The sequence below is a fragment of the Setaria viridis genome, chromosome 6, assembly GCF_005286985.2.
Source record: "Setaria viridis chromosome 6, Setaria_viridis_v4.0, whole genome shotgun sequence".
NCBI lineage: Eukaryota > Viridiplantae > Streptophyta > Magnoliopsida > Poales > Poaceae > Setaria > Setaria viridis.
This window is the reverse complement of record NC_048268.2, coordinates 7,369,070-7,379,605: the sequence shown is the minus strand read 5'-3', so window position 1 is coordinate 7,379,605 and position 10,536 is coordinate 7,369,070. Positions and strand designations below refer to the sequence as shown.

Below are 10,536 nucleotides of genomic sequence, written 5' to 3'. Positions count from 1 at the left end.
AATTAAGTCCAAAATTTTACGAATCAAACGTGTCATTTTCGTGGAAAATGGTTAATAGAACCAGACTCCCTCCCACCGTTTATGAAGACCTGCGTGGTCGACGCATGAAAGGGATTAATTGCATGAGGTATAAGTTAGGTAGCTGCAGGCAGTCCAGTCGTCGTCATTGTTAACAATTCTTACAAGACAATTGCAAGATGAGGAGAAATGAGAGTCCAAGTCGTCCATGATTGGAGCAATGCAAGCTAAGCCCGGACCATATATACCTGCAACCGAAAGTCCCCTTGCAAATTAGCTGGCGATATACAAATCAGCTGTCACTGTTCCATTCAGCTGAATGACAAGGTTGAACAATTGAAGGTGCTAGGAAACTAGACTAAGACCAGGTCGCTTTCAGCAGCAAGAAAATCGGAATTTTAAGTTACAAAAGATCAAAACTGAAAAGGATCTGTGGCACGCATAAGACTTTTCTAACGAGACGTGGAGTGCGCGCACCTCTATGAACATGTGTAGGCACATCCTGTCCCTATGAATAGTTCTGAGAGGATGGACCAGCAAATATGAATTAAGATTGATAGGTCACCATCGACGTCTCATTGTTGACGGGCATAGTCTCACTGTTGAAGAAGCACCGCACCGGGGCACATACTGACGCGTATTTCGTGAATAAGACGTGTATGACTTTTCAGGGTACAAGGTAACCTCTAACCAGATCAGCTCGCACTGAACCACACAAATTTCTAGTCCTATTTCTAAATTTTACTGATACATGAAAGCTCCATCACCTGATAGCAAGTAGAAAAAACAGCAAGAATTGCAACTGCCTAAATTCAAACAAAAGGTGAAATTGACCGCCTGATAATGATAGCCGCTCTCACCCAAGCCGTCTGATGGCGATCGGACGCTTGCCATGGCGCCACGCAGGACGCCCAAGCTGGTTCCCCGGACCCCGGTCCCGGGTCGTCATCGGCGAACGCAGCAGCTGAGCTGGAGCTTGACTCATTTCATGAGCTCTATAAAGAAGACGAGCCGGCATTCTCTGCCACCTCTGCTCCTTCCCCATTGCTGAAAGCTCAGTGCCATCCATCCATAGTCGAGGTCGATCAAGGCACTCCAGCCGGCGGCCATGGAGATGCAACATCTCGACGACGACTACTCTCCGGCCAAGGCACGGCCATCTTCGCTTCAATTTCCTACCATGTTTTATTTTCCGGCCATATCAGCACCCTTTTTGTTGCTTGTGCCTGTGTTCATGCATGAATCAAACTCTGCAGCTTGCCAGCCTTGCTCTTGCACCCAGCAACGGCCGTACGGACTCGCAGGAAGGCCGGTGGAGCCCGCCGGAGAAGCCGGTCGTTGAGGACTGGCGTGCGATCAACTCGAGGAGGAACGCCAAGTGGTGGTACGCCGCTTTCCACAATGTCACCGCCATGGTCGGCGCCGGCGTGCTTAGCCTTCCCTTCGCCATGTCCGAGCTCGGCTGGTCCGTGCCATGAGTACAATCTTCCATGGAAATCAAGTTCAGCCATCTGTGAAGATAGAGTTTCTCATGAATATAAGTTTATTGGTTCGTCTTTCTTTTTTCCACCTTGTTCGCAGGGGAGTTGGCATCACGGTGCTGGTCCTGTCATGGATCATCACGGTGTACACGCTGTGGCAAATGGTGGAGATGCACGAGATGGTGCCGGGGAAGCGTTTCGACCGGTACCACGAGCTCGGGCAGTACGCGTTCGGCGAGAAGCTGGGCCTCTGGATCGTGGTGCCGCAGCAGCTGGTGGTGGAGGTGGGCCTGAACATCGTGTACATGGTCACCGGCGGCCAGTCCCTGAAGAAGTTCCACGACATGGTCTGCCATGACAGGTGCAAGAGCATCAAGCTCCCCTATTTCATCATGATCTTCGCTTCCGTCCAGTTCGTGCTCTCCCAGCTCCCAAACTTCCACTCCATCTCCAGCATCTCCCTCGTCGCGGCCGTCATGTCAGTCAGGTACAATTTCACACTTTCAGTCTTTCACCCCCATTGTACTGTAGCATATCCGGCAAAAATTCCCAGAACTAAATCTATATGAGTAATTGATCGAAATAAGATCACTGACTTCTTGGACACTACCTGTGGCAGTTACTCGGCAATTGCGTGGATCGCGTCAGCAGATCATCACAAGAAAAATTCAGCAGAGGTGGACTACAACCTGCGTGCGACGACGACACCCGGGAAGGTGTTCGACTTCTTGGGGGGACTGGGGGATGTTGCGTTCACATATGCGGGGCACAACGTTGTGCTTGAGATCCAGGCCACCATCCCGTCGACACCGGACAAGCCATCCAAGAAGCCCATGTGGAAGGGTGTTGTCGTCGCCTACATCATCATCGCCGCATGCTACTTTCCCGTTGCGCTCGTCGGATATTGGGCCTTTGGCAACCAAGTTGATGAGAACATCCTCATCACCTTAAACAAACCAAAGTGGCTCATCGCCCTCGCCAACATGATGGTCGTCGTCCATGTTGTTGGCAGCTACCAGGTACATACATACATATGTACATGTATATCAGTGCTATATAGTACTATCACCTCTGGACTGTGCGCGGTAAGGTCAGAATCAGAACTACTCCCTCCGTTTCAAATTGTAGGTCGTTTTGACTTTCTAGATACATAGATTTTTCTAGATGCATAGCAAAATCTAGTACCTAGAAAAGTTTAAAACACCTATAATTTGGGATGGAGGGAGTAGCTCTGTACTGAGTGTGGTTGGTGGCGCAGGTCTATGCAATGCCGGTATTCGACATGATAGAGACGGTGCTGGTGAAGAAGTTTTGGTTCACTCCAAACCTGAGGCTCCGTCTGATTGCCCGGACTGTCTATGTTGGTAATGCCTCAGTCTGAACTGAAAACTCTGAAGGTCTTCTCACCAATCTACTGAGGACTACAAGACTGATATTGAGATGCAACTTGTGCAGCGTTCACAATGTTCATAGCCATGACCTTCCCCTTCTTCAGTGAATTGCTCAGTTTCTTCGGTGGATTCGCCTACGCACCAACAACTTATTTCGTAAGCTCCTGTGATTTAGATCCATTTACCCAAAAAAATTTCTTCTACATAATGTGCAATAGTTCTTTGCAATGGCTGTCATATATAATCACGTTCAGAATTTTAACATCTGAACTGACCAAATCGTACTTGCTATGGCCAGCTTCCCTGCATCATCTGGCTCATAATCTGCAAGCCCAAAAGGTTCAGCCTGTCATGGTTCGCCAACTGGGTAAGATTGAACTAACAAGCCAAACTAGTTTTCTTTCTTCAGTAGAATGTCTCTGCTAGTCTGTTTAACCTTTTCCTTTTTCTCTGTGTTCTACATGTTCTTCAGACGTGCATTTTTATTGGAGTGCCGCTGATGATACTGGCACCGATTGGAGGCCTCCGGCAGATCATTCTGAAAGTCAAGACATACAAATTCTACCAAGACTACCAGCCAGACGCTCAGCATATCTCAGGCCATCGTTAGCTAAAACAAGTTCTGAATTTTGTAACATAGAATTCCAAAAAAAAATTATTTTGGCATGACAAGGAAAATTGACATTATGCAGTGTAGTTTGCTCTTGCTTATGTGGAACCGACAGCGCCCAATGCGTGAGTTTTCTGCCGTGCCAAAAAAATTGTGGTAGTATCACTAATGATGGTCAAATTCAGGGCTCGTTCGAGCACATGATCATCCGTGACATCCGTGGTTCTGTTGATGTCTTGAACCACGAGATAGTTTTGAGTTATCATACACACAAATATGTCATTGGTTTGTTGCCTCCTTCCTTTTTTCATGGCTCTATGGGAGCACAACTGGCCAGGCCTTGCCTTTAATTTCCGCCTACGTTTTGATCAGCAACGTGGTCCGTTTATAACAATATTACGGTAGGTTTGTCAGGTAGCAGAATAGCTGATCATCGTTCCAAGCAAGATAAACAATGACAGACGAAGGGGAAAAAGGTCCAAAATTTGTCAATCAAACTGTAAATTTCGTGGAAAAAAACACAACCAGTGGAATTCTCACCATGTGTTCTGGTCCATATGTTGGGTTATAAATTATTCCCTCTTTTTTTAATATACATGACGTTTAGGACAAACTATTTTTTTTCTTTTAATTAATTAGCTTGTCTTCGACGTTGTATTTTTAAAAATGGGTGTTATAGACCAACCGGTCAAGTGAACTATTTGTGACTATGAGAGCAGAACACTTCATTTTCATAAGATGGTTTAAAAAGGGTAATGGAATTTTGGAGTTAGTTAACAATATTATCAGCGAGAGTCAAGTCAACGAGGGTTGGTGCAGAATTGTCAGCGACAGGAAGTCTCGTTGCAAATTCTCACGCAAACGTACTCTGGATCTGATCAAATTAAAACAAACTGTCACCATCTCATCCAGTTGAACTACAAGCAACTTGAATGAAGAAGTAAAAAAAAAAACGAGTTAAAATAGTCAGGTCGCTTTCACCAGCAGGCATTGCATGATCATGTTATGATTCTCCGGGGTGCAAACGTTACGTCTGACCAATGCAAATCGTCGCGAACTCAACCGCACAAATTCTTGTCCTATATGTTTTTTTTCTATATTCTAATCGTATTTGCGTTTAAGCTCTAGAAAACATGTCAAAAGAAAGTAAAACGTAGTGCTGCTCGAAGTACTAGATTCAAACAAAAGATAATTAAACTGACCACCTGATAATGGTAGCCATGGCTATCATTTATGATAGCCACGGCCGCTGTCAGCCGGGCCATCCGATGGGGATCGGACGCCTAGCATAGAGCCACGTCGCCCGAGTTGACTCCTATCCACGGGTCGCCCTCCACAAACGCATCAGCTAATCTTGAATCACCTGCCAGGCTGTCACCTCCCTTTCGCTTGCGCTCTATAGAAGACGACTTCTCTGCCGCCTCTGCTCTGATCCTTCTCCATTGCTGAATGAAGGCTCAGTGCCATCCATCGTCGAGCTGAGGAGCTCCCGCCGGCCGGCCATGGAGATTCAACAAGTCGACAACGAATATTCTCCAGACAAGGTGCGTCATATCTAGCTTGGATTTGGAAGTCATGTCGAATTTAGATTGTTAAAAATTAAAGCAAATATCCTTATTACAAAGATTTGTGGGAGAAATTAAAGACGATAAAATTAGGTCGAGATTTGCTTGTCTGTGATGACCAATCGAACTCTCTGCAGTTTGCCAGCCTCGCTCTTGCGCCCAAAGGCCGCACAGACTCTCAGGAAGGCCGCTGGAGAGCGCAGGAGAAGTCCATCGATGACTGGCTTCCGATCAACGCCAGGAGGAACGCCAAGTGGTGGTACGCCGCCTTCCACAATGTCACCGCCATGGTCGGCGCCGGCGTGCTAAGCCTTCCCTACGCAATGTCCGAGCTCGGCTGGTCCGTACCATTAAACCATCTTCCTCATTAATTTTTTTTTAAAAAAAAACATCTGCCCGTCTTCCATGGCGATCGCCATAACATGCTCATCAGTTCAGTCATCTGTGATATTTCTCATGAACACATTTTTGTTGGTTCTTTTCTTTCAATCTCCCGGTCGATCACGATTCTCAGGGAGGCTGGCATCACGGTGCTGATCCTGTCATGGATCATCACGCTGTACACCTTGTGGCAGATGGTGGAGATGCACGAGATGGTGCCGGGCAAGCGGTTCGACCGGTACCACGAGCTGGGGCAGCACGCCTTCGGCGAGAAGCTGGGGCTCTGGATCGTCGTGCCGCAGCAGCTGGTGGTGGAGGTGGGCTTGAACATCGTGTACATGGTCACCGGCGGCCAGTCCCTGCAGAAGTTCCACGACGTGGTCTGCCCCGACTGCAAGCACATCAAGCTCACGTATTTCATCATGATCTTCGCCTCCGCCCACTTGGTGCTCTCCCAGCTCCCCAACTTCCACTCCATCTCTGGCGTCTCCCTCGCTGCCGCTGTCATGTCGCTTTGGTACGGTTTCACTTGATGCCCTTCTTTTCCTCAGCTAGTCCAGTAACTACTGTAGCTTGTCCGGCAAATTTCTGAAAGCTACATGACTATATTATATATAGCTTGAATGATCGGTGATACAAATACTCATGTGGCAGTTACTCGACGATCGCATGGATCGCGTCAGCAGCCAAGGGGAAGTCGGCGGAGGTGGACTACCACCTTCGTGCGACAACGACACCAGGGAAGGTGTTCGGCTTCTTCGGTGCACTTGGTGATGTGGCCTTCGCGTACGCGGGGCACAACGTGGTGCTAGAGATCCAGGCGACCATTCCATCGACACCGGGGAAGCCGTCTAAGAAGCCCATGTGGAAGGGTGTTGTCGTCGCCTACATCATCGTCGCGATATGCTACTTCCCCGCCTCGCTCATTGGTTACTGGGCCTTTGGCAACCAAGTCAATGATAACATCCTCATAACCCTCAACAAACCAAAGTGGCTCATTGCCCTCGCAAACATGATGGTCGTTGTCCATCTCCTTGGCGGTTACCAGGTACATACACATGTCTTCACACATCTTATTAATTAGCGATAAGTATAAATGAGAGTGCTAGATAATGCGTTGAATGACGATTGTATTGAGCCTTGAGAACGAGTATATGTTCTTGTTATATTTTTGTTGCTGTTATTCCCAAAACAAACTCTAACAACTCTCTGCCATGTAGAAGACTTACAAACTCCCCACCCCCCACACACACCACCGCAAAAATAAAACCTCCTCTGATGTGATGGCTATAGAGGAAGCCGACAAGTTGCCCATGCAAAGTAGAGGTAGTACAGAGCGAGGCATGGTGGAAACATGGTTGGGGAAGCCATGGTTCATTTAGCCGGAGCTAGGGTAGTTGTAGTCCAGGTAGTTGCATGCACGTGTAGCCACAAGCGCAAGAAAACACCATGAAAATGAGGATGCATCAAGCAAGAATGCACCAAGGAAGATGATAATGTATTGAGGTTGTCGTTGATGGAAAGGATTGCTACCAAAGTTCATGCAATCAAAACCGTCAAGGTTGAGGAACTGCACCGTGTTTGCCAGGCTTGGATAAGATGGAAAGGGATACAAAGTGCAATAAGCCCCCTAGAGATAAGATGGAAAGGGTTCGTAATGCTAACAATTCGTATCATCCTAACTATTGTAATCCTTGAGATATACTCTAGCAGTAAGGATCGGCACTATCTCTGTTGACTAAATGCTGGTGTTGCAGATTTACGCAATGCCGGTGTTCGACATGCTAGAAACGGTGCTGGTGAGGAAGTTTTGGTTTCCCCCAGGCCTAATGTTGCGTCTGATTGCCCGGACTGCCTATGTTGGTAATGCCCAACTCTGAGCTGAACTCTTCAGTCTAGTCTGATATGAAGGCCTGCTCACCAATCACACTGGACAAACAAGACTAATGAGATGCAACATGTGCAGCGTTCACGATGTTCGTAGCCATCACCTTCCCCTTCTTCAATGAATTGCTCAGTTTCTTCGGTGGATTCGCCTTTGCACCGACAACTTATTTCGTAAGCCCCTACTGATCCATTTTCACATTTTGTTTCTGCTACATTCTTCTAGTAATGACTATTATTCATCAATATATATAATCAGGTCAAGAATTTAATTAGAGCTGACAAAATCAAACTTATTTCTGCCAGCTTCCTTGCATCATGTGGCTCACAGTCTACAAACCCAAAAGGTTCAGCCTCTCATGGTTCACCAACTGGGTAAGACTGAACTATACATACTATTTTGGTTTTTCTCTTCATTAAAATGTTTATGTTTAGGCTTTCCCTTTTTCTCCATTTTTTAACGCAAATATCATTTTCCTCTATGCTCTACATGTTCTCCAGGCGTGTATTGTTATCGGAGTGCTGCTGATGGTACTATCACCAATTGGAGGACTCCGTCAGATCATTTTGAAAATCAAGACGTACAAATTCTACCAAGATTACCCCCAGAAATGATTAATTCAACACAAACCCAAGCCATAGTTAACAGACCCTCAGACATATGCCTCGGACCATCATCAGCTAAAACAGGTTTTGTGAAATTCCATTTTGTTTTTTCCACGACAAAAGAAAATCACACTAGGCAGTGAAGTTAGTCGGATCCTTTGCGAACCGATTACCAACACCTAATTTGAACTTGCCATGCCAAAAGATATGGGAATGTCACATATCCAATTCAAGATTCTAGCTGATGATGATCCATGACATACATTTCACAATTCCATTAATTATGTGACTAACCACAAGACGGTTTTGAGTTATCATATATGCATGTATATGTCATGTTTGTCAATATTTTAGGGAAAAGTTGGTGTATTTGTGTGTAAGGGAGAAAAAATGTTGGTGGTTTGTATTTCCTTCATCCATATATAGTTCATTGTGTTTAGATTGGACTTCTGAGAGAATGATCTATAGTTGGGCAAATGAAAGAGCGGCTAGAGAATGATTCTTTGTAATGGATGATTAAACACTCTAGGTTGACCCAAGGATTGTGATTAGTTCATGATCTACACACCATGTTATATTTAATGTATCGCAAGGTAGATCACGAAAGTGTAAAAATTAGGGTAAAATGTGTACAAGAACTAATGTTAGCAAAAATAATGGCACCAAGAACTATACATATATTGAAAGTGCAAAAAAATTTTAGATTATGGATAAGAATCCGGCCTCTATATCCATAGTTGGATATATGCAACCAAACAAAATACATTGAGTACTTAGACTCCAACCCTCAACACTGAGGAACTCAAACAACAAGGAAAAAAGCTAAAGACTAAGTGAGAAAACAAAGACTAAGCTTCGATCTTCTTCCATATCTTGCTTCCAACTTGTATTGCCCACACTCAGCAACTATTTTTCACCTCTCTCCTCCTTAGGGACAGGAGATGATGGGATTGTTACTGGTACAATAATCGCGATCTCGACCACAGCATCGCAGGGCTCAACACCTCCATGGTGACGCCCCCATGGCGTAAGCGACGTCAATACTGCCACCGCTGCCGCCGCCACCAGAACCAACCTGGTAGTTCATAGGTTTTCACCTGGAGAAGAAGACAGCAAGATCCTTTCAACGACGCCTTCAAGAAGGGAGCGATGCACAACCACCACCGTCGTCGATCAATACAGGATCGAGAAGAGCTTTCACCCAAGAGATCTGCCAAGAGCTCCCACTAGGACCTACCGTAGGTAGCCATCCCAGGGGCTCCCCACGGTGGCGGTCACCGAAGGTGAAGAAGACGCCCTCCACCTGGAGCTCAGTCCAGGAGAGGTCAGCTCCGCCGCGGGCAGTCGCTACCTTGGGCCGCCACCGCCACGGATTTGGGCATCCGGCCCCCACTAGCACCCTCCATGGATCTACCAAGGGGTCCAGCGGCTAGGGTAGCGTTGAATTTGGGTTTGCTGGTGCTGGATCTGGGCATCCCGGGCGTTGGCCGCCGCCAGCAGCCACCACAGTAGCATCAGGAGATGAGAAGGTGGAGGAGATGTGGAGGTGGAAGAGGGGGTTCGTGGGGAATGAGTGCGCCCGCCGCCGCCCTCATCACAGTCGGACAGACTTCTGCCAGCAAGCTCCAGCGGCGATGAGGAGGAAGGGGTGGTGCTTGAGGTGAGGGGGTGGCGCCGCCCCAAGTCACCCGGGGGCGACGCAGGGGCCAAGCGAAAAAATGTCTCCAAAAACATATGACAATAACGATGACATTTGCACTGTTGTTGTTGTTGGATTTTGACTTGGCAGCCACCTACATTTAGGTGGATATCCAAGGAAGAGGCGAAGGACGAGAACTAGGAGGATTCCAACATGGATTTTGATAGCAATAGTGAGACAAAGATGATGACGAGGTGGTCGATGATGAGAGTAGTGGATATGATGAAGAGAGGGCTGTTGTGTCTTCTCATGTATTAGTCCTTTCTCGAACAATTGTGATCGTTTGACATCGTTGTGTCTTCCTTAAGAATAACTTTATTTAGGTAAGGATGAGTGTGCGTGCGTACATATATTACGCCTGTTGTGTGTTTCGAAAAAAATTGTACTTTTTGTTAATCTTTGGAACTAGACTCCCATCACTTACCCAGAAAACTTACACGTGCTGCAAATTCGCGGTAGTAGGCCGATCGGTCATGTGAACTATTCGATCTGTCATCTACAGTAAGTCAAGTCGCCGTGGAGCAACCGAGCAAGACTTCTGACTTGTCTGCAGCCGGCCGGAAGTCTCCTCGCAAAGTCGCGTGCCAAATAAGCACGTTCTGCATCGCCTGACCAAACAAATTAGCTGTCACTATTCACTTCATCAAGCTAATGAACTCTTCTGATCGAATTCCATTCAGCTAAACCAAAGTTACAATTGAGCCTGATGATGAACAAGTAAAACGAGGAAATTAGGTAGAGTAGTTTTTTTTAAAAGAAACAGGAGGGGATCCCCTACTGAATTTATTAAAGAGTTAAACAACAAAAGGGTTCAAATACAAAACATGGCCGAAAGATCCAAAAAATAGAAAAAATCAGGAACCAAAACCAAAAGAAAATGAAGGACTGGGAACAAGATTTA

At 46.4% G+C, this 10,536-nt stretch overlaps 2 protein-coding genes across 3 annotated transcripts; both read left to right on the top strand.

Moving 5' to 3' along the window:
* Nucleotides 1-1,010: 1,010 nt before the first annotated feature.
* LOC117861604 (lysine histidine transporter 2) lies at nucleotides 1,011-3,797 on the top strand. The gene is made up of 8 exons (XM_034745177.2): nucleotides 1,011-1,168; nucleotides 1,275-1,483; nucleotides 1,600-1,986; nucleotides 2,119-2,518; nucleotides 2,758-2,863; nucleotides 2,955-3,046; nucleotides 3,189-3,257; nucleotides 3,363-3,797. Exons 1-8 carry the CDS (start codon nucleotides 1,127-1,129, stop codon nucleotides 3,498-3,500), a joined length of 1,443 nt encoding a protein of 480 aa, XP_034601068.1. The 5' UTR covers nucleotides 1,011-1,126; the 3' UTR covers nucleotides 3,501-3,797.
* Nucleotides 3,798-4,881: 1,084 nt separating this feature from the next.
* LOC117861605 (lysine histidine transporter 2) lies at nucleotides 4,882-8,375 on the top strand. 2 transcript variants are annotated; one of them, XM_034745178.2, is made up of 8 exons: nucleotides 4,885-5,044; nucleotides 5,203-5,405; nucleotides 5,580-5,963; nucleotides 6,101-6,494; nucleotides 7,204-7,309; nucleotides 7,413-7,504; nucleotides 7,637-7,705; nucleotides 7,832-8,375. In XM_034745178.2, exons 1-8 carry the CDS (start codon nucleotides 5,003-5,005, stop codon nucleotides 7,943-7,945), a joined length of 1,404 nt encoding a protein of 467 aa, XP_034601069.1. In that variant the 5' UTR covers nucleotides 4,885-5,002; the 3' UTR covers nucleotides 7,946-8,375. The 2 variants fall into 2 exon arrangements, 1 of the variants encoding a protein (XP_034601069.1); XR_011898619.1 differs by lacking the exons at nucleotides 7,637-7,705; nucleotides 7,832-8,375 and adding an exon at nucleotides 6,670-7,096 and having other exon boundaries at nucleotides 4,882-5,044; nucleotides 7,413-7,445.
* Nucleotides 8,376-10,536: the final 2,161 nt, after the last annotated feature.

Excerpts from the sequence above, each read along its gene's own strand:
- LOC117861604 (XM_034745177.2), top strand. The coding sequence starts at position 1,127 with ATGGAGATGCAACATCTCGACGACGACTACTCTCCGGCCAAG. Across the intron at positions 1,484-1,599 it reads GCCATGTCCGAGCTCGGCTG|GGGAGTTGGCATCACGGTGC; the intron begins GTCCGTGCCATG and ends CCTTGTTCGCAG. Across the intron at positions 2,864-2,954 it reads TGCCCGGACTGTCTATGTTG|CGTTCACAATGTTCATAGCC; the intron begins GTAATGCCTCAG and ends CAACTTGTGCAG.
- LOC117861605 (XM_034745178.2), top strand. The coding sequence starts at position 5,003 with ATGGAGATTCAACAAGTCGACAACGAATATTCTCCAGACAAG. Across the intron at positions 7,505-7,636 it reads TTGCACCGACAACTTATTTC|CTTCCTTGCATCATGTGGCT; the intron begins GTAAGCCCCTAC and ends TATTTCTGCCAG. Across the intron at positions 7,706-7,831 it reads TCTCATGGTTCACCAACTGG|GCGTGTATTGTTATCGGAGT; the intron begins GTAAGACTGAAC and ends CATGTTCTCCAG.